The sequence below is a fragment of the Falco cherrug genome, chromosome 7 (assembly GCF_023634085.1).
Source record: "Falco cherrug isolate bFalChe1 chromosome 7, bFalChe1.pri, whole genome shotgun sequence".
Taxonomy (NCBI): Eukaryota; Metazoa; Chordata; class Aves; order Falconiformes; family Falconidae; genus Falco; species Falco cherrug.
The window spans coordinates 40,747,267-40,767,138 of record NC_073703.1 but is presented as its reverse complement, the minus strand read 5'-3'; the positions used below and the strand labels follow the sequence as shown (position 1 = coordinate 40,767,138).

At 41.4% G+C, this 19,872-nt stretch overlaps 2 protein-coding genes and 1 non-coding gene across 3 annotated transcripts in view; 1 reads left to right on the top strand and 2 right to left on the bottom strand.

Annotated features, from left to right (window-relative positions):
- Positions 1–10,427, bottom strand: part of SYNE3 (spectrin repeat containing nuclear envelope family member 3) — an 82,176-nt gene extending 71,749 nt beyond the window's left edge. The window contains exon 1 of the mRNA XM_055715139.1: positions 9,779–10,427. The gene's annotated coding sequence lies outside the window, so the exon portion shown is untranslated. The remainder of the gene's footprint in view (positions 1–9,778) is intronic.
- LOC114015763 (small Cajal body-specific RNA 13) lies at positions 8,397–8,670 on the bottom strand. Its single transcript, XR_003559878.2, has one exon. It is a non-coding gene; the product is annotated as a small Cajal body-specific RNA 13 (non-coding RNA).
- Positions 10,428–11,123: 696 nt separating the features above from the next.
- On the top strand, positions 11,124–19,300 carry GLRX5 (glutaredoxin 5). The gene is made up of 2 exons (XM_055715147.1): positions 11,124–11,497; positions 17,164–19,300. The coding sequence occupies exons 1-2, from the start codon at positions 11,188–11,190 to the stop codon at positions 17,340–17,342; spliced, it is 489 nt and encodes a 162-aa protein (XP_055571122.1). The 5' UTR covers positions 11,124–11,187; the 3' UTR covers positions 17,343–19,300.
- The last annotated feature ends 572 nt before the right edge of the window (positions 19,301–19,872 follow it).

Below are 19,872 nucleotides of genomic sequence, written 5' to 3'. Positions count from 1 at the left end.
GAGGGTGTCGCTGCTCACAGCAAGGGGGTTGGAACTGGATGACCTTTAAGGTTCCTTCCAACTCAAACCATTCTATGATTTATTGATGAGCAAAACAGACTGCAGCACAGGCACCAGAAATATCAGGATTCTTCATACAAACACCATTTGCTTGAATTATACCATTTTATTTGGAACATACGCTGTAAAGGAACAGTTGTCACTGATGATACTGGAGTCCCCCAGCACTATCAAAACATTCATAACATTCACTGTCCATGTTGATATCAAACAATGTTTGTCTTGAGGTAGAAGAAATAATGATGCTCTTTGTTCTATTTTCTTCGCAGGTTTTCACAGGTTCTGGTCTTGTTTGATTTCAGCCTGGTACCTACACAACTTTAACAGTCTGAAAACACTCAAAAGTTTTTTTGCCTCTAAATATAAGCAGCAACACTCAATGCCCAAAAGAGTACACTGAGGTGTTAAAAGCTGATAAAGGATCAGACTGGAACTTTGAAGGCAATATCACTTCACAGCTAGTAAACAGAAAAACAAGTGTACAATTACCTTTTTCTATTAACTACACTGTTGCAGTTTTTCTGATGCATCTGCAGTAGTAAAAGTCCTTATGTTGGCTTTATTAAAAGGAAGCTTCTATAGGGGGGGAAAAATTAAGACTGAATACCAATATAATTTTGTGTCTAAAAATATACTCAAGCAAAAGTGTCAGGCAGAGAACAACTGAACATAGACCAAGTCAGAGGCACAGATGAGGTAGGAGTAACACCCCAAGACACAACTCTCTTTGCCCCAAGGAGCATCTTCACTAGCCAGTTATCATGTCCCACAGCTTCCTCTGGGTTCCCATCCCCCAGGGCAACTTAAGGGTTTTTTTCTGCAAGTTGTCTTCAACATTTAGGCATCAGCAAGTTTAGCAGCTATGCAGCAAACAGTTTCTAACTTGTCTACGTTTTGCAACCAGAACAAAACACTGAATTTACTTTGTTTCTTTGAGAAATCTCCACTGATTTCAGCTACCTTTTTTACAATGTATTTTAAAGCACACACTTCCACATAGCACTCTTTTCCCATGTCTTTACAGTCCTCAGTGACATGTTAGGAAGATAACATGGAAATAGGAGGCTGCAAACTGCAGGAGGGTATAAAAGTATATTTGAGAAAAGAGACTGAGAGAGGAAAGGGGGGATAAGATAATTGTTTCTCCACTTGTAAATGAAGAAGCCTGCTTATATGACATTTCTCCCTCCAGATGAGATAAGACAGTGGGATTGCTGAGGCTTGTGCAGTTTGGAGGACTGCACTTACGAGCACACACTACTTGTGAATCCCATGCAAGCCTACAAAGACATGAAAGATAGTCTAAAAATCAAATGATAGCTGGTATATTAAATCTGGAAACCATTTCTCTTACCTATAAATCTTCATATTATTAATATTAAATCAGATTCTTGTAGATGAAAATGAATTAAAGAACATAGACTTGACATCCATAGTAAACTGGTATAGGAATAAAGACAAGTCCAACTGTGTCCCCACATTTTGAAATGAAAGATAATATCTGTTTTGCATGTGTTTTATATACTATTTAAACATGGTGTGTGTGTGTGTGGGAGGGAATCAATACTCATCCACTTTAAGTGTATGAAATTAATTAGGTTGATTAATAATCCTACATATAAATAGCATTTTTAAACTTAAAACAGCAGTTGAAGAAGATTCAGATTTTATACAGTTATTGATTTGTGCTGTGAACTCTGCAGACCAAAAAGGTTTACTGACTGTATTTGCAGGAGCACCCAGAGACCTCCCAACTGCAGACAGACAGGGAGTTCACTAGGGAGTCTGAATGTGCCCACAGAAAAAGGCTAAATTTTCTGGAGCAGCAACAATCTAGCCATACCAGAAAGCAGATGAGGGAAGGGTTATGCTGATTCCTGCTTTGAGAGTGTGAAGGAAGCAGCAACAAAGTGGAAGGTTGTATGCTTAAGTGTATGCAGTGCTAGCTTTTCATAGAATCACAGAATAACTGAGGTTGGAAAAGACCTTTAAGATCAAGTCCAGCTGCTAACCAGACTGCCGAGTCTACCACCAAAGCATGCCTCTAAGCACACATCTGCATGTTTTTTAAACACTTCCAGGGATGTTGGTTGCATCTAGTCTTTTAAGGGATAGGAAAACACATGCTACAAAAAACAAGCTCTTGTATACCAGTGTTTAAAAGACCATAGAACTAAACTTTCCTCCTTCCATGGCAGGTGGACCTTCAATCATTTGCCACAGTAGTCCAGCGTGAAACTACAAAAGGGCAGATCAACTTCCTCCAATCGAGTGCCTCAAACTAAAGTACAGTGACAGAAAAGAGCTGCTAAGATGTACCTTTGTCTCCCCATGCCTCCCAGGACTAGCAACAATTGAAAAATCAGTATCTTAACAAGTCTCTGGACAAAAAGCAAAAGGGCGACTGATGGGGAAAGGAATCCAAGGATGATTCAGTGGTAAGCACCCCCCACTGTCACCAGAAAAGTGATTATTCTAAAACTCAGAGCTTTTCCCCAGTCTTTTGTTCACAGGGTGCAAATGCTTTTGTTTTAAATGAAGTCAAGCTGATTATTAAACAGGCCTTTGTACAAGTCCAACAGATACTACAATTAAATGGCACACAACTTGCCAGTATAAGGTCTTTATCCTGCAAGTTGCTAGCAATGTCCGTGGAGACTGCTGAACAATCTCAGCTGCCACGTACATCAGCAAGGGAGGAAAGCTACTATGAACTTCAGAGCACTGCAGCATTGAAACTTTAAGTTATTTTCTTGCAATTCAGTCGTCAAAGGTAAACATTAAAATTACAAAGAGCTTCCATACAATTATTTAATGCAAATTTAGGAAAAGTGCATGTGCTGCTTGTATTTGTGGGAAAGCTGCCTATTCTGTGAAAGAACTGCTTGCCCTCTAGAAGTGCAAATAAATGGTAGCAACCACCACCAAACCAACCTGTATGTCTGTGTCCTGCAGTTACAAGCATTAAAAACTCTGTGTGCGCACAGTCAGAAGCAAGAAAATCACAGTATTTATATGGGGTATTTGGCAGCACTCTCTCAGTTAGCTCCCCTGTTCTTTGAACAGTCACGATTTTAAAGAGATACAGGTCTTAATAGTACAAAAAAAGGACAGGAAGAAAATACTTTACAATATCAACCCCCCCCTCAACTTCTCTCCTCTTTATATCGGTATTTCTAGCTTTACAAGTTTTTGGTTTTAAGTGTAGCAATCTAAAAATTCAAGTATTCCGGCCTCCCCTTTAAGCATTTGTATTTTTACCTCCCACAAGAGATATATGGGCTGAAAGCTTGAGAACAGAGCCAATGTATTAGAAATGCAAGTATGTCAACACCCCCACTCCTTCTCCTCATTTTAAGTTTTTGTTAGCCTTTCGGTCTAATTTTATTTACACCACATAAAAACTCCTCTGAAAACCAAGCAATCCAAAATATTCCCACTGTATTCACAGACATTTTTTCAGAGCACTCAACATACAGGAGCTCACAATTTACCTGCAACATCAGTATCTGTGGTTTGCAGGCAGGGATTTAAGATACAGAAGTTCATAGTACCCATTGATTTCAGGAACCCAATTTAAGACACCTAACTTTTCACAATAGTTTTTTTAATACTTCATATTTTGACTTCACATAGTCATTGCTTCATTGATTCCAATTACAATTGCAAGGGCTGAGAACTTTTCCAAGTCACCCTTCAAACACCAAGCAGTGAGCACTGTCGAGGACTGCACTTGGAACAATTTTCCAGACTTCCTTCCATAGCAGAGATTGAAATAACATCCATCTAAGGAGGACATATTAAAGGCTTTGATACCATCCTCCTGCAAGCACCCTTCCTTTGTTTGAACCTGAGGGTAGACCAAGAAATCAATGCCTATGCATTGAACATGTACGTTTTCTAGGGAAAAAGGTCATAAAAACTTTGGTTTCACCTCCTATGCACATGATTTTGAAAGTTGTCCAGCTTAAATCTAACATTTGAGTGTTCTACTTTGCAACTATAAGAGCATTCCTTTAACAACCTGCATCCACGTTTGTTTCCTTTGAAGCCAATCAATAAAAACAATGCAGATTCACATTGATCCTTGCACAAACCACCTTGGATCAGAACGCAACTGGTAACTTGTTGTAGGAAGTGACTGAAAGATCAGAAGCTGGTTGCTCATCACCATAGACAGGGTGGTCACTAAGATGACCAGTGGCACAAGAAAGCTGAGACATGCTGCCACTAGATTCTCACTTAAAAGATCGGAGGTTTCATTTCCATGCTCTTGTGAAAGTGTATTTTGCATGTACCGCTCAATTGCGGCAGACTTTTTTTAAAAACCCCCAAACTGTTCTATTTATAATTTTATTCAGCGCTGCTTTAGCCGTTTCTGCTGTCTGTGCCATCAGACCTAGTTGCTACAGCCTCACCCATATTCCTAGTCACTCCGATTCCCTCTCCCCTCCATACTACCCATTTCAAATGTTCCATTTTAGGTTACACATCTGGTCTGAGAATCTCCCTTCTCTGAAGGGACAGAAACAATCACTGCAATAGGCTTGGAGAGACGACACTGTCCCATCCACCTCTAGAAGCAACTGGTGCAGCTGTCTGTACCATTCCCCTCTGGAAACAGAGTCCCAGCTTCTCACACCTTTGCGCGCCCTCTCCTTACTTTCACTACTGGAAACTGACTCCAACCCAGCCCACAAAAGTTCGGAAATACAAGGAGAGTATCACATACAGTGGGGAAAAAAACACAACATACTTTCAGCTCAATTTAGTTTGTAGACAAATTGGAGTTTCAGAACCTCTTGCCAGAGCCACACGCGGGCAGATTTCCACGCACACTGCTATCAAAGATCAGTTCTTAGTAAAGTTTCAAGCCCTCAAATTCCACACCACAGCTGCCTCATTCAAATGCAAGTTCTCTTTAGTATAGCATAAACTATTGCACAAGTTCTGTGGGAAAATTTAATCAAAATGAACTCCAGCTGGCATAAAAACTTGAAAGCTTCAATCCATATGAAAAAGATGTAAGCAACTGAGATGAAGGTCATTTTATTCTGCACAAGACTATGTAATAGAGGACTAGGAACATCTTTTTACAACAAATACAATTGATTGCAATAAGTAATTTTAGTTTAGCTACTCACTTAAGGTTTTTTTCATCCCTGCTTTAAAATACCACTTTTGCATTTCTACAAGCACGTGGTATACAGCTGATTAATGTAAAAATGTGAGAGTAATTGAGAGCTTATTACATTTAAGATAATATTACATTAATAACACTAGCAACTGAAGACTAACATTTTAACAAAAAGCTTCCAGGCTCGCCAGAGTTACTTCAATACAGGTTTATCAAACAAAGTTTAAGCAACAGCAATTCATTGGTTTAGGGTCACAGAATTGACTAGAAGACAGTTCTTTTTCAAAGAATGACAACTTCATTTGTCTTAAAACAAATGACAACTTTTAAATGTCATGACATTTTATGTCAACTTCATAATGTCTTTTTTTATTTATGACAACTTCAAAATGTCTTAAAACACGTACACGCATTCCTAGAAAAAACTGAAAGACTAAAGGGTGCATGATGAAAAAAATAGAGTCTTTACTGAAATATTGTAGTACAAGTTTAAACATACTGAAGTTTTTAAAAAAAAACTTAGAATTAAGATTCTCCATAACAATTCAATCTACAAATACAGCAATGTGTGCAAAACTCTTGTAGGAGAAATATCTCATACAATTGAAACTCACGTGTGATGACACATGCATAGTACTATCTGTCTTCTGCAACAGAAGAGACCAAATAGCCAGCACTGTTCATTAAAGTTAAGGCAAGTTGATACATTTCTCAGAATGACAAGAAAAATACCTTACTGTAATTTAAAAAAAAAAAAAAAAAAAAAGATAGGGGTATTCAAAAGTGCTGAACAAGAACAGATGCAATCACTCTCTGCAACAAGTATTCACCTACTACAGCCTGCCATTTTAGCAACAGAGGGATCATCATCTGCCAGACCGAACCTGTCAAAGCCCCCTCAAGAACACAAAATCCAGGCTAATCTGAGCTTTTCTTGACTCACTGCAACTGCATGTTCTTTAAAATGAGCTAAACCAACAAAAGCACTCCTGTCATTGTGGCTAATACACCAAGTACACCAGTAGAACTTAACTGGGGCACAAGAACCTTTCTTACAGGCACAGTGCCCTGGGGTTTTCCCTGCAGTTATGAAAAACCAGAAGACATTTCCAGCATTTTAAGTAAATCACACCATACCAAATTAAATACCCTGTTGACGCTGCACCGGTCAAAAGTGAATGCCCAGGAAGCAAAGAACAGGACATGCCTGTCATTATTGGATCAAGTCTTGAGGTATAGCAGACTAGGGACTGGGATTATAATGTTATCTTTATATTTAGCAGATCAATTTTTCCTCTTGAGTTTGCCCAGTGTTTTTTGAGCCCCATGAAAGATTCTGGGATTCCTAACTCCTGTGTTAGGTGAGAGGTATTCTCATTAGAGAGAACATTTTTCAGCTCTGCATATAGAGTTAGATGTACATAAAATTAGGCTTCCCCAGTAATACTGAAAGACTCAAGCACCATTACCACCTGCAAATAAGGTACAATGGTCTCACAGACTCTGGTCAGGCAGAATAGTTGCAAGAGGCTTGCTCATCCCAAAGGATAACTATTCTTCTATTACAAAGGTCATACTACATGCCCTTGCCCCTGGACAGCATCACAATTCACAAAGCAGAGCGTTACTACAGAGGCATATTCTGAGATCAGTGTCATTAAGAAGCAAGCTTGCAGTCCAAAGTGTCTCATTTGAAGGTCCACATTCAAGCTTGAACATGATCTTCAACTCTATTTGTTAAACGTGAGGCTCCAGCATCTGTCCTTTGATTATTAACAAGACCGCTCTGCCAAAGGCATCCTTACATAAACCAAGTCAAAAAAACTACCTTAGATCATGCAGAACACCCATCAGTATCAGTTAAACTGACTTGGGTAATTTCATATATATTCTTTGCCTTTGTCATTATGAAATTGACCGTTGTATTTTAAAGCCAACACAAACACCCTTTCTGGAATAGGCTATAATTCCATAAATATTATCTAATTACCCATCTAGTTCAGAAACAAACTTGCTTATAGGTCTCCAGTTTAGATCTAAAACCAGGAAGTTAGACGCAGCAGATTCCAAAATGTCAATTTCCAATGGGACCTGAATTTCTACATCAGTAAAATCCCTATAACGGTCCTTCATTTCTGCTGTTTGTAGCACAACTTTTTCAAACTAGCACATCTTCAAAATAACCAGGAACTTTTAACAGATGTGTCTTCAGCATTCACAGTTTACGCATCCCACACAGATTTTTACTGTGCAGTCCAAAACTGTAGGTACATTTTAAGCATTCTTAATGCTTTCAAAACTTCAGGATATGATGGTGCCAGATGTTGCCTTGATGATATGCTGAAATTATTCACCTGGTATGCAGAACAGCCGGAGCTCAAGCCACCTCACTGAAAAGCTTAAAGAGGCAATAAAACCACCTAAGCAGAGCTCAATTGTTAAGGCACAAGGGACTGCGTTTCCAGGCACTATCACAAGACAGACCACACATATCTGACTTGGACACAAAGAAGTGTCCTGTTCTGATAAGCTGAAGTGAGACTTTTCTTCTGATCTTTCTCACCAGCTAATTTAGCTCCCTGCTTCTTAGAAACAAAAACACCCCCTCTCTCCTGACAGTATCATTCTTAGATATCTACTTTCTTGTGCACTGCAGAAGAACTTCAAACCACTAATTTGTAACTAGTAATTCTATTCAGCAGCAGAATGCCTTGAAATAATTAATCTGTGACTGAGTGTTAAGCCCTGCAGTTTGAATAATGGTGCCTTTATTACTGTTTTCAAAATGAGGCGATAGGTCTTCTAACAGGAACATCAGCAAAATGTCAGGAGTCTTATGGAAATTCCATTAATATTTCTTCCAAACAGATGATTTAAAACATTATCTGGAAAATACAAGAAGTTTCACTTAGACTGATAGAAGACTGGAGCACACAACAAATAATTATCTCTTTGTTTCTAGAATGTTCTAATTGTTCTAAGTCTTATCAGTAGGGAAGTGTTTATCCACTAATAGAGTGCTGCTCCACTCTATTTGCCTAATCCAAAAGCATTTCACCATATTAAATATATTATTAAAAAGCATTTTGTTAACCTTAATATTATCTCACAGGTCAATCTCACAAAACTACAGTGAGTAACTACAAATTCAGGTACTTTTATTTAACCCAGTACACAGACTTCAGAGAAGCTTTCTAACATTTATAGCAGTTTTTCTGTGTTCAGCAGGTGTTACTTTTATTTGCTAAACAATATCAAACTGCAAGATTGCTCTTACTGTTGATAGATCAATAATGACATGGGATAAGTCATTATCTCCGTGGCAACAGAATCGTAACTGTTAGAGGAATATTGCGCATGTTGCTGCTGGGACTCTTACAGGCATGCCTCGGCTTCCTCACGCAGGTGCTCTCTCTGCAAGCCTGGTATGCCCAGGGTACTAACAACCAAGGGCATCTCTTGGACTACAGAGGATTAAACTGCAACTGCGGTTACGTTATTCCAGAACGAGCATATCCTCACAAGGGTTTATTACACTTCAGTTTGATGTCCGATTTCACTTAATATTTCCAATGAACCATCTCCTTGTAGAAACAGCTAGAATGGAATTTGGGAAGGCAAATATTCATATCCTAACTTTTTTTTTTTTTTGAAAGATGACATTTTGTTGCCTTTAAGAATAGAAAGATATCTTTCTTTTTATTCCATTTTCATTTAATTCCCCTCTGACTCCCCAGCATCTTAAGTTGGCAGAAGGCTTTCTGCTAGATTAAATGAACAAACAAGACCACTGGGACTTAACACTTACTAAGCCTGTCTGTATATTGTACAAGTTCAACAAATAGAAAAACCTATTTTTGCTTTGCAGAATTTACTTAAGTTTTATCTAGCATGAACTATTTTTTTTTTTTTTTACATATTGCACAACCTTACACCACATTAATCATAAGATATATACCACAGAAAACAAAAACTTTTCTGTGTCTTGATCAGCATAACTGTGCCTGGCTTGTAATGTTCTGTTGAAAACAAAACATACTCACACAGAAAACACACAACGCTCATAGCAATACAATATGTGAACTTTGCTTTTAGATTCATAACAGTAAGTATTTCTTCATAAATAAATAAATATACGTTCAAATACTGCGGCAACACTTGTTTTATTCATAACCTATTTACATTGGATGACAAACTGCAAGTTTGCCACAATTCCCTTTGGAATGTGTTCTAATTAAGTTTAAATAAAAGGCAACAGAAATGATGCCTGAAGGTAGTTATATAGAGAATGAAAAGCGAGGTGTCACTCAAGCATCAGCCGGATTCCACAAATACCAAGAACTAGCAAACAGTCTTCTGAATGCTGAAGGCAAGCTGGTCTTGTTTGTAAAGTTCTCATGTGAGCAGAATCAGGTGGAAAAAACCTTTTTCTTTAGAAAGGCAACTAACAAATGGCCATTAGTACACCAGAAGTCCAGACGTTAAAGCTGCAGTGTAAATTAACACTCAGAAATACTCTACTATTTGTCATTTGTGATAGAGTGTGGTTTAGTCAAAAAACTTTTCAACACTTCTACTTACAGGATGGACCTGACTGCTGCAGACCTCCATGCTCTGCTCGAAGTTCTTGGAAAGAATCCGGTGTCTGCCCAGGAGCTCCAAGTTGGCTGTACACACCGCTGTTGCAGTACGTGTTCCGAGTTCAGCATTTCTCTGGCTGATGCTGGGCAGTTCTGCGTATCTTCCACCTTTTGCACATGCAGCCACCCAGCCCAACCTTGCTCCCACCTCCTCATCTTGCTGCCACCCCTGCCAGCTGCTCCAGTGACAGATCAAGCTGTGCAAAGCTACCGGTTGCTCGGCTCTTCTCTCCTAGCACTAAAGCAAAGCATGCAAACACCTGCTAGTTTCTCAGCGATATAAACAACCTGCTTCATTCCATTTTAAAAAAGCAACCAAAGCCGAGCCAGTGAAGGCAAACAGGTCAGACACAGCCAAAGCTGCCAAGAAGACAGACTCATCCAGCACTGCCAGCTGCCTACGGTGACAAAAGGTGCCGACTCAACAGCGCTGCTCTTTTGAGGACACACTTCCACCGCTGCAAGTCGCACACCTGAGCATGCCGCCCCACCAGCAAGGTTGGCCCAGCCCAGGCGGCCGACACACCAGCGCAGCCCGCCCCTTCACAGCCCCGTTCTCCCCGGGATTCGTTTGGGCGTCCAACACCGGTTTGACGCCCGGCTCGCCCCCGAGCCCCCACCGCAACTCCCCCCCCCCGCCCCCGCGGCAGGCGGCGCCGGGCACATCCCCCGGCTTCACCAGCCCGCCCCGCGCCGCTCCCCCGGCTCCGCTCAGCCCACGCCGCTGCCGGGGCCTGCCCGCACGCCTGACCCGAGGGGAGCTGCTGAGCACGGCGACGGCCGCCCGGCGGGCCCCCCTACCGCGCCGCCCTCCCCTCCCTGCCGCCCCGCGGAACCGGCGGGGAGGACTGGGGGCCCGGGCGGCCCCACGGCGGGGAAGAGCGGCACAGCCATCCCGCCGCTGCGCATCAGGCAGGCAAAGGGCGGCTGAGGCGCACCGAGCCCCGCCACCACGAGCAGCCGCTACCCGGAAGCGGAAGGAACTCAACGCTAACCACGCAGCCCCGGGGCGTCCCGAGCATAATACCGCACGGGGGAAGCCTGACCAATCGTAAACGCGGAGAGGGCGGGGATTAACCAGCCCATGTTAGATTGACGGGTGCTTCTCCCAATACAACATCAGAGGCCCCGTTCCCTCCGCATATAGGAAAGCTAGCCTCGGGGTTGCTGGGTGGGATGAGGCTCTCTGTATCTTCGCGGTACTGGTTGTCGCTGCTGATTGGCGTGTGAGTGCGCCTATGCGGAGGAGACGCGCCCCCGCGATCTCTCCCACTCTCCGCCAATAGGCGGGCAGCGCTGGCTCGGGGCCGGCGTAGCGCGGCGGGGCCCGGCAGTGGGCGGTGGGGCAGCATGAGCGGCGTTGTGCGGCTGGGCTGGCGGCTGGGTGCCGCTGCCGCGCGGGGCCGGGCCGGGCGGCCGCTGAGCCAGGCGCCCGCGGCGGGCGACGAGGTTGGCGGGGCCCAGGGCGGCGGCAGCGGCTCGGGGTCGCGGGAGGCGGTGGAGCGGCTGGTGCGGGCGCACCCGGTGGTGGTGTTCATGAAGGGCAGCCCGGCGCAGCCGCTCTGCGGCTTCAGCAACGCCGTCGTGCAGATCCTGCGCCTGCACGGCGTGGAGGACTACCGCGCTCACGACGTCCTGCAGGACCCCGAGCTCCGCCAAGGTCAGTGGCGGGCCGGGGCCGGGCGCGGCGGCTGCCGGGGTCACCTTTGGGTGCCGCCCCCCCGCTGCCGGGGCTTGCGCGTAGCCCGAGCCGGGCCCTGGCTGCTCCCTCTGAAACGCCGCCGTTATGGGCCGGAGCCGTAATCCCGACGTACCGGTTTTCCAGTGGGAAAGGCCCTCGGGAGGCTCCGGCGTGTGGGACCCTGCTGGCGGGCCGGGGTTGCCTTGGGCGCCGCTGACTCCCCCCCCCGGGGGGCTGGGGGGCGCCCGGTGGCAGCCCCTGCCCGCTTCTCCGGGTGTCACCTGCTTTCCTCGCTTGCTTGGGCTTTCGGTTGGGTTGGGCTGGGTTGGGTTGGTGAGCAGGCCCGCATGCCGAGGTTTGGGAGTTTGGAGTGGATCACAGGGATGTGCTGTTAAGGCTGCTCTGCCTGGAAGTCCCGGTTTGGTTTCCCTAACCCTTACTATGTCCAAGAGCGTCTTAGTTATCAGCCGAATGCCTTTTTAGCTTACAGGGTAACTCTTGGAGATCAGGCTCTTTGTGCTGCACGGGCTTGCCTAGTTAATAAATACAAAGCTGCCTTAAAAGACTCCTGAAATACTTCATTAGCAGATCATTTCTTCCCCGTGAACAGCATGGTGAAATTCCGTGAATGGTTTGGACTTGTACCACTTGATTCCTTGCTGGCACTGCCCTCTGGGGTTCTTTTGATTACAAAATTATGCTAATCGTTTGCACAAGAAATATTTAGTAATAGTTTTACCATTGCTGCCTAAGTGGTAGGAGCAGTTCTATAGAAGCTTTTTTGCCAGCTGTAGAAGGCTAGTACTCTGTTCTCGTAATGCTTTTCTGCCTTCTTTGCCTATTCAGTGTGCATAGCTTACTGTTGAGGTTTTATGTGGCTATTTGAGAAAGTTTTAAAACAACAAAAAAAATAATAGTGTGTAGCAATTTGTCATGCAGGTGCATGGCATTAACAATCCTTGTCCAGAATACACTAAAATGTGCTTTAAAGCCACGTGCTGGCAGGTGCCAGGTGATTTCCTTCTTCTGTGGTTTTGGTATCATTGGACTTGGGTCAGTTTTTCTTCAGCTTTTAGCTGAAAAGCTGATTTTTTAATCCTTGGTTGCTTTTCAGTTCACAGGTGTAATAGCTGATATAAGAGCTTAAATACTGGAATTTGTGCGTGATGACATTTTTTGTTAAAGAATCTTGGTTTTCAAGTAAATCTACTGTCTTTGGTAGATGAGCACATCATGGTAGTTTTCTAAACTGTATTTACGTATCTGAATTTACTAGAACAAACTCAAACTAAACAGGAGGAAATAAAACCTTGAAATCAAGCCATTAGCATTTCACTTTTGGTTGAGAGGGCTTTTTTGAGTCCTTCAGCAGGCAACGTGTGTTTAAGTTATAATCTCTGGGGACTTGACTATGTGAATATATAGTCTCTTATTCCTATGTAACAGGAAGATCTCCCTTCTGAGCACATTACATTTTTCCTCCACATGAACTCTGGCTTGTGTTAGGTGATCTGAGAGGTTATTTCCCTCCTGGCTATCTGAGCTTTAAATTGAAATTAGTGGTTTAATCCGGACTGTTTGGCTAAGCCATGCTGAATGCAGTAACAGAGCGTACACTTGCACAATATCCTGCAGGTTCTCAGGTGCCTAAAAAAGTTGTTCTGTTCCCTGCCATGCACCAGCTTTGGCACTTGTCCGACTGCATGGAGAGCCAGCTCAGCTTATTAACTGGATCACTGGGCATACGAGTTGAACTCGGTTGTTGTACTGTGAGGTGAGTGCCAGAGCCAGAACCAGAGATGGAGCTTTGATGAATTGGGGAACAACACAGCTGCTTTCAAGGCCAGCAGGCTGACATACTGCTTCAGCTGTATTACCTACTGCACCCTAAAAAGCCAGTGTGTGCCTGCTTCTGTGGATGACAGTCTCTGGCAGAGGAGAGGGCAGGGCTGCCAGAAGCTGTAGCTCTGTAAGTTTCCAAGTGTGATGCAGCAGTGACTGCCTGAAGGCCCTCTTTGTCTCCTCTGCGATCTGGCCTCAGGTGCTGAAAAGTTCAATATACCCCATGTGATGCTTTCCTAAGCCTTCTCTGCAGACGTAATCTGCACTGCGTGGGGTTAGTGAGGGGATGCTGAACCTTTAGCTGTGCACATATCAAATACAACAACTAAAGACTGATCTGCAAGGAGATTGCTGTCTGTGAGCTGGTCACTAGCTTTGTATTCACCTGAGCATAACTTTAGTATCTTAAAATGTTAGCTTAAAAAATTGCATAAGATTAACTTAAAACGTAACTTAAATATCTTTAAAATTTTCATGAACGTAACTTAACTGTTGGACTTGATGGTCTTAAAGGTCTTTTCAGCCTAAATGATTCAATGATTCTAAATGTTTGCATATTATGTATGATTACACGTTTGCAGTAAGAACAGGCTGTCGGAGAGGTGGTGATTCAGGCATGTTTGAAGTGCTGGTTGGTTTCTTTCCTGTATTTATTGAAACACCTTACCTTCTGGTTGTTACAGTTTGATTGCTGAAACATGTCCTGTGCTGAAATATGGCAAGCTGTAAAACAAAAACAACTCCCCTACCTTGCCTTTTCACCTAAAAGCACATGCAGATCTGTGAAACTAGATAGTTGTTGGTACTTCATGTAATTTATCTGAACTTGAGCTATGTTTCCCTGACACAAATCCATCTGTATTGAAGATGCTTTAAGAGACCTTGGCACTCTTGGACTCCATGGCAATTCAAGTTTTGTCTAAGTTGTCTCTTCCAGAAGTGATCCTGCTCTCCGCTGATGGACAACATGAGGGTGGTTCAGGTCACTGCAGCAGCAGAGAAGCTTGGGATGACATACTGGAAAAGTGGTGGTTTAAACTGGTTTGAATTGTTGTGATAGTTCACCCTTGGGTATTTTCATTGTTGCTTTACATTACCTAAGCATGGGATGCTGCCAAGTGAATGATCTTGATACTTCCTTCCACCCTTGGGCTAGCCTCCCCTAAATCATGTTTGCACTTGTACTAATGGTCTTCATGAAAACATGCAGCTTTTTGGAGAAACTGCGGTAGGAGTAAGAGTGGTTGCTTGAGTCAGTTCTTTGATGTGGCCCATTGTTCATTAGTGTTCATGCTGTCAAGAAAGAGTCTGAGAATTGGTAACTGGAGTTGGGGAAATGGGGTGGGAGTGCGCTGGGTACCCCTTGCACCGATTCTGGTTTCACAGTCACCTTAAAGTGTGCTAGCCCAGCTGTCAAACTGTAAACCTGATCTGTGGAGGGTGGTTGTAGAAAGCAAACAGTGGTTGAAGGCAGAAGCTGCAGCTTCTGAAGCACAGTGGGAAGTGTTAATCTGCAGGGAGGGGAAAGGAGATCCCTTTGGATGGGGTGCCTGTCTGTACTGTGGAGGGATTCACAACAGCGCATTCCGAGTGCAGCGAGCATAGACGAGGCTAACTTGCTTTAGCACTACTGACATAGTGACTGCTCTACTAAGCTAGGAGTTGGTTAGCCAGTTCAGGTGTTCAGTTTGTAATCTGGTTGTGCCCCAGCATGAAGGCATTTAAAGCAGTTTGTCCAATGCATGAAATACAGCACACGGAGCAGCTAGGCTGGGTTGTATTCATATTTTTATCTGAAGTTGGAGACATCCTTGAAAGTACTGTCAGCATTTCTATGTACGTGCAGTTGGGCCCTTGAAAATATTTCTGTGAAAGAAAAATTAGTGTAAATACTACCCTGGAATGCTTATTAGCAGTAGGTTTATGATGCAGAGCCCTTGGTTCTCAATTCATGTTTAGCATTACCATATCTTAACAAAACCAAACCCTTTTTCATGTTTGCAGTGTCCTCTTTGAGCAGTAGGGTTATCCTTAAGCATGCCTTAATATTGGGACTCAAGTTTTTCATCACAAGGATTATGGGTTAAAAGATTTTTAGGACAGTTTGAGCTGTTCTGAGTACTTAAAGGCCAAGAAGAGTTTAAGAAAAGTACTGCTAAACACAAGTTGACATCAAAACTTAAAATTTCTGCAAGCGGTATCTAAACAACTGAGAGAGGTTTTAATGAAATACTAATGAAGTAGTTACAGGTAGTGATACTGGAGATTAGGTTAGATGGTTATGAGTTCCTTTGGCCTTGATTTATATGCTAAAATTGCTGTTTTGGACTTTGGAAGCATTGGTTGTCCATGCACAAAATCTGAAGTCAGAATAAAATCTCGCTGATCTTGTACTTAATGGTTAGGAACACTTTGTCACAACAATATTATTTTTTTCTGGATTACTATTATTTTAGTGGATTTATTTTTTTTTAACACACTGGTATTTAACTAAGGGGAATTACTAGCTCTGTTTCATTTTTTATGCATTAAAATCTTAATCCCATTGTGTATTTATGCACTTGCGCATATTTATTAAAATACAGTGTCTTAAGTTCCAATAAAGTAAGCATAATTTGCTTACACGGTTATTTTTTTTACATCAAGTATCTTGGGGTTTACCTTAACATTTTAATCTCTAAAGAATGTATTCTAAGGGGAAAGCAAATTCCCCTGTGTTTTCTGCTACACAGGTCTAGTATTTGTTGTTAGTACTTTGACAGCCTGTGCTAAAGCTAGTACATGCTTGTTTAGAGGGTTGTCTTCCAAGGTGAATGGACTTTGATGATCTGAAAAGACATTTCTGTTGCCTTTAGGCTTAAATTTGCTATATGGTATTTTGTGCCTTTGGTAGAAAAATTCCAGGCATTGCATGTTGAAAATGTACAAAAATGTTGAAATAAAAACTTGGTATCTAAAAAAGTGCTAGAGGGCTTGGTATAAGAGCATGCAGATGTACAATTTAGTTTCCTCTGCCACAGAAATAATGGCTTTGTGTGAAGGGTCATTTTAAAAGTGGCAATTTAGATCTAATGATTCTTCTGTATAATTTTGTGTCTTTAAGTACAAGTTGGGATTCAGTTTATACCAGCTGATGAGTTAATATTTTGGATGGTCTTAGGTTTGTCTTCTATGGAGTACAGTTTTAAACTTTAATTCTATAATTCATAATTGTCACTCGAGCTGTTTTGTTTAATGAGTGCTTTTTTTAAAGAGACTTCAGCCTTTGTGCCCCTCCCATGGGCTGTAAGGTCTGGCAGTAAAAGATAAAGCAATTTGAAATTCATAAGGCTTCTAGAGAAGCAAACATATCATGCAGTTGAACTTGCAGTAGTAAGTATAATTGTGTGAATTCAGAAGAACATAAAGTATTTTAAAATCCCTTTGGGAAATATAAAGGATAAGTGAATGTAAACAGTCCTCAATATTTTTCAGAACTTACCATTTCTGTAATAGATTGAAAAATCATACTTGGGAGGGAAAGAGACACTATGTTTTCCCAGCTCTTGTTTGAAGTCAGTATAAGCGCTGATTCCGTATCTTTCAACCCCCATCTTTGAATGGGAGTGAGAACTAAACCTAACTTTAATGTAGTTTACTCATAGTGCTCCTGTTATCTATATAAATTTTTGCCCTAATGGGAAAGAAATGAAAATGTCAGTAGTACTGTCAGGTAGAAGCAATGTATTCTGTTTGAAATACCATTCTATTTGGAGAGGAGGGGAAAACCTTTAATACTTTTTTTTTTTTTTTTCCTTATGCAGGAATAAAAAACTACTCTAACTGGCCTACCATCCCACAAGTGTACCTCAATGGTGAATTTGTTGGTGGCTGTGATATACTCCTCCAGATGCATCAGAATGGGGATCTCGTAGAAGAGCTGAAGAAGCTAGGAATCCGTTCAGCGCTTCTGGATGCAGAAAAAGACCAAGACAAAAAGTAAAATGGGCAAAAAAAGATACAGTGACAGGAATAAAGCAAATCTTCGATAAGAACTTGTTACCAGTAAAGCCTTATGTACTTCAGCTCAAAGAAGGCATCTTTTTGAACTGACACTAAGATTTATCTGTGAATGTCTGTTAGCTCATGGTAAATGTAGTGATGTTGGTATTTTGATTTATGGATATTGTGAAAATTTGAGTATAAGCACTGCACTGTAAAGCATACATTTGTGGAAATTTGTGTTTTAGAAAAGAAAAAGTTCACTTCTAAAAGCATTCTCTTCTTGATTGAAGTGGAAGTAAACCAAAAGAATGAATAATATTTTTATGGATTTTGAGTGTGTGTTTTGCTGTTCTTTGATACATGAACCTACGCAAATAGCATATGCATTCCCTTGCTTCTCTTGAAAAAGCATTAAGAAACAGTGCATCAGTTTTGCTGAACAACTCCTGATGATAAGACTTCCTGAGAGCCTGTAAAACTTCTGTAATCACATATGGTATACGAAAAAAGAGTCTTCAAACAATACAGGAGAAAAAAGATTATATGAGAGTGCATGAAATAGTAACTTTTATTCCAAAGGGTAAAAATAAACAGACTTGTACAAATATATGTATAATGGTCATTATTACTTTGTAACTTTCTGATGGCTTTTAAAAGATTGCTAAGAATTGTGCCTAAAGATTTTATAAAACCTTTTCTACCTCTTGCAAAGCAGCTTTCCTCCCTGCTTATGTACTTTGTGTATTGCAGTTCCGTGTCAGTGCTAAAATGTGGGAATTGTTTAAGGCTTCAGTGTTCTAGCCTAAAATAGTACATGAGAATACTTCGGTTACTACTGTAATCTTGTATTATTTGCTAGTTACCAAGTTATCTTTTTATATTTGTTGTATTTTCTTCTGACTGCAGTGCTCCAAAGAATATGGTCTTCAAACTTGGGATTAACAGATGAAATATTTCACATAGATGAGTGCAGCAGAGGGGCTACTGATGAGATAAATATTTCTTTGTGGAAAGTCTTTAATACCTATGTAACCACAGTTCCCTAAGTCAAAACAAATTATATTGACCAGTGTAGCTTCAGCTGTACAGCAATACTGCTAAGGTTAAAAGCTAACCAAACTGTTTCTAAATGCAGTTTACTTTTATTAATACAAACCAGTTTGCATGTGAATTAGGCAAATGATTTGAAATAAACTGTATTTCTTTTTTTTTTTTTGTCCACAATAGTTCCTCTGTATTTTAAATGATTAATGAAACTGATACTACTTTTGATTTGAAACCTAAAATGTTTTCCACTGCATAGAATAGAAAGTGTGGTTTAGAGAAAGGAATAATTATGAATAGTCAGGGGAAAAGGAATTCAGGACTGGAACTTGTAGACAAGAGAGATTTGAAGTTCAGTTCTAAATCTCTCCTGTCCACTTGAGCAAGCTGTCCAGTGGAGAAACTATACTGGTACGTTCTTCAGAGTATTTGCCAAAGTGGTTACAGTAAGCTCACCGTACAGTTTTAATGCAATTGGTATCACCAGTATTAAATATAACGAGTATGTTCTCTGTGTACTCACTTGTTCAGGACAGCTTGCCAGTACTGGTGGAGGTGACTGAATGACCACTGAGTATGGGTAGGTTACATCCAGCGGCTGTTACTTGTGGCTGTTGGGCAGGGAGACATGAGTGAAAGATTTTTGTGTTTGTATACCACATCACATTGATGAAATGCAAAGCTTTAGGCAGAGATGAAGGTTGGTTCAGAGCGTTTCAGCATTACCTCTCTTTGAGTTAAATAAGATTTCTTATGGCTAATCTTTCACAAGTAGTTTTTTCCATTCCACATGTCAAATATTTAGTAAAATAAATGAATTTCAGAAGTCTTCGGTTATTCATGTCAAAAGACCTATTGAAATGGATGTACACAGTAAACAGAATAAATAACAAAAATCCTTTTCTGCTTCAATGGTTAACTCTTTGCCTGACTACTAAAAAAAATATTAAAAAACCCCAAATCTGCTGTTTCATAGAGCTCTATTCTTTATTCTTCTTCAAAAGCTGAGTATTTTTCAGTACTATCTGCTAGTAGCTTAACATAAGGTAACTGTAGCATTGTAAGGTCATTCTCCTCCAAGCAGCAAATTTTTTTTTCCCAGCATTTGTTCCTGCTTTTACCAAAACTGAAAGTTTTTCTACTTCCTGTACTTCCTTCCCTGTGGCCTTTTTAGTTTTCCATTATTTGGTTAAAATTTTGCATAACGTATATAATAGTGTTTCTATCAATTGGAATATGTTGCCATTGTACAAGTAGCAGCAACAGCAATACCGTAAAGTGTCTGTGCCAAAGCCACAAGAGTAGGGACATAAAATGTGACTTCTGCCTGCATCCCTGTGCAGTCCATATCTTTCCAGGCCCTGTGTGCAAGCAGTTGTTTTGCATAGTACATCTATATAAATGCTCATGTTAATGAAACTGTAATAAAAAGAACCACAGGTCTACTTAAATTGTAAGACTTCAGATGCTCACAGAGAGTCTTA

What these genes read in the sequence shown, in the direction of transcription:
- GLRX5 (XM_055715147.1), top strand. Translation starts at nt 11,188, where the DNA reads ATGAGCGGCGTTGTGCGGCTGGGCTGGCGGCTGGGTGCCGCTGCCGCG. An exon ending in GGACCCCGAGCTCCGCCAAG is followed by an intron (nt 11,498 to 17,163) that starts GTCAGTGGCGGG and finishes TTCCTTATGCAG; the next exon opens with GAATAAAAAACTACTCTAAC.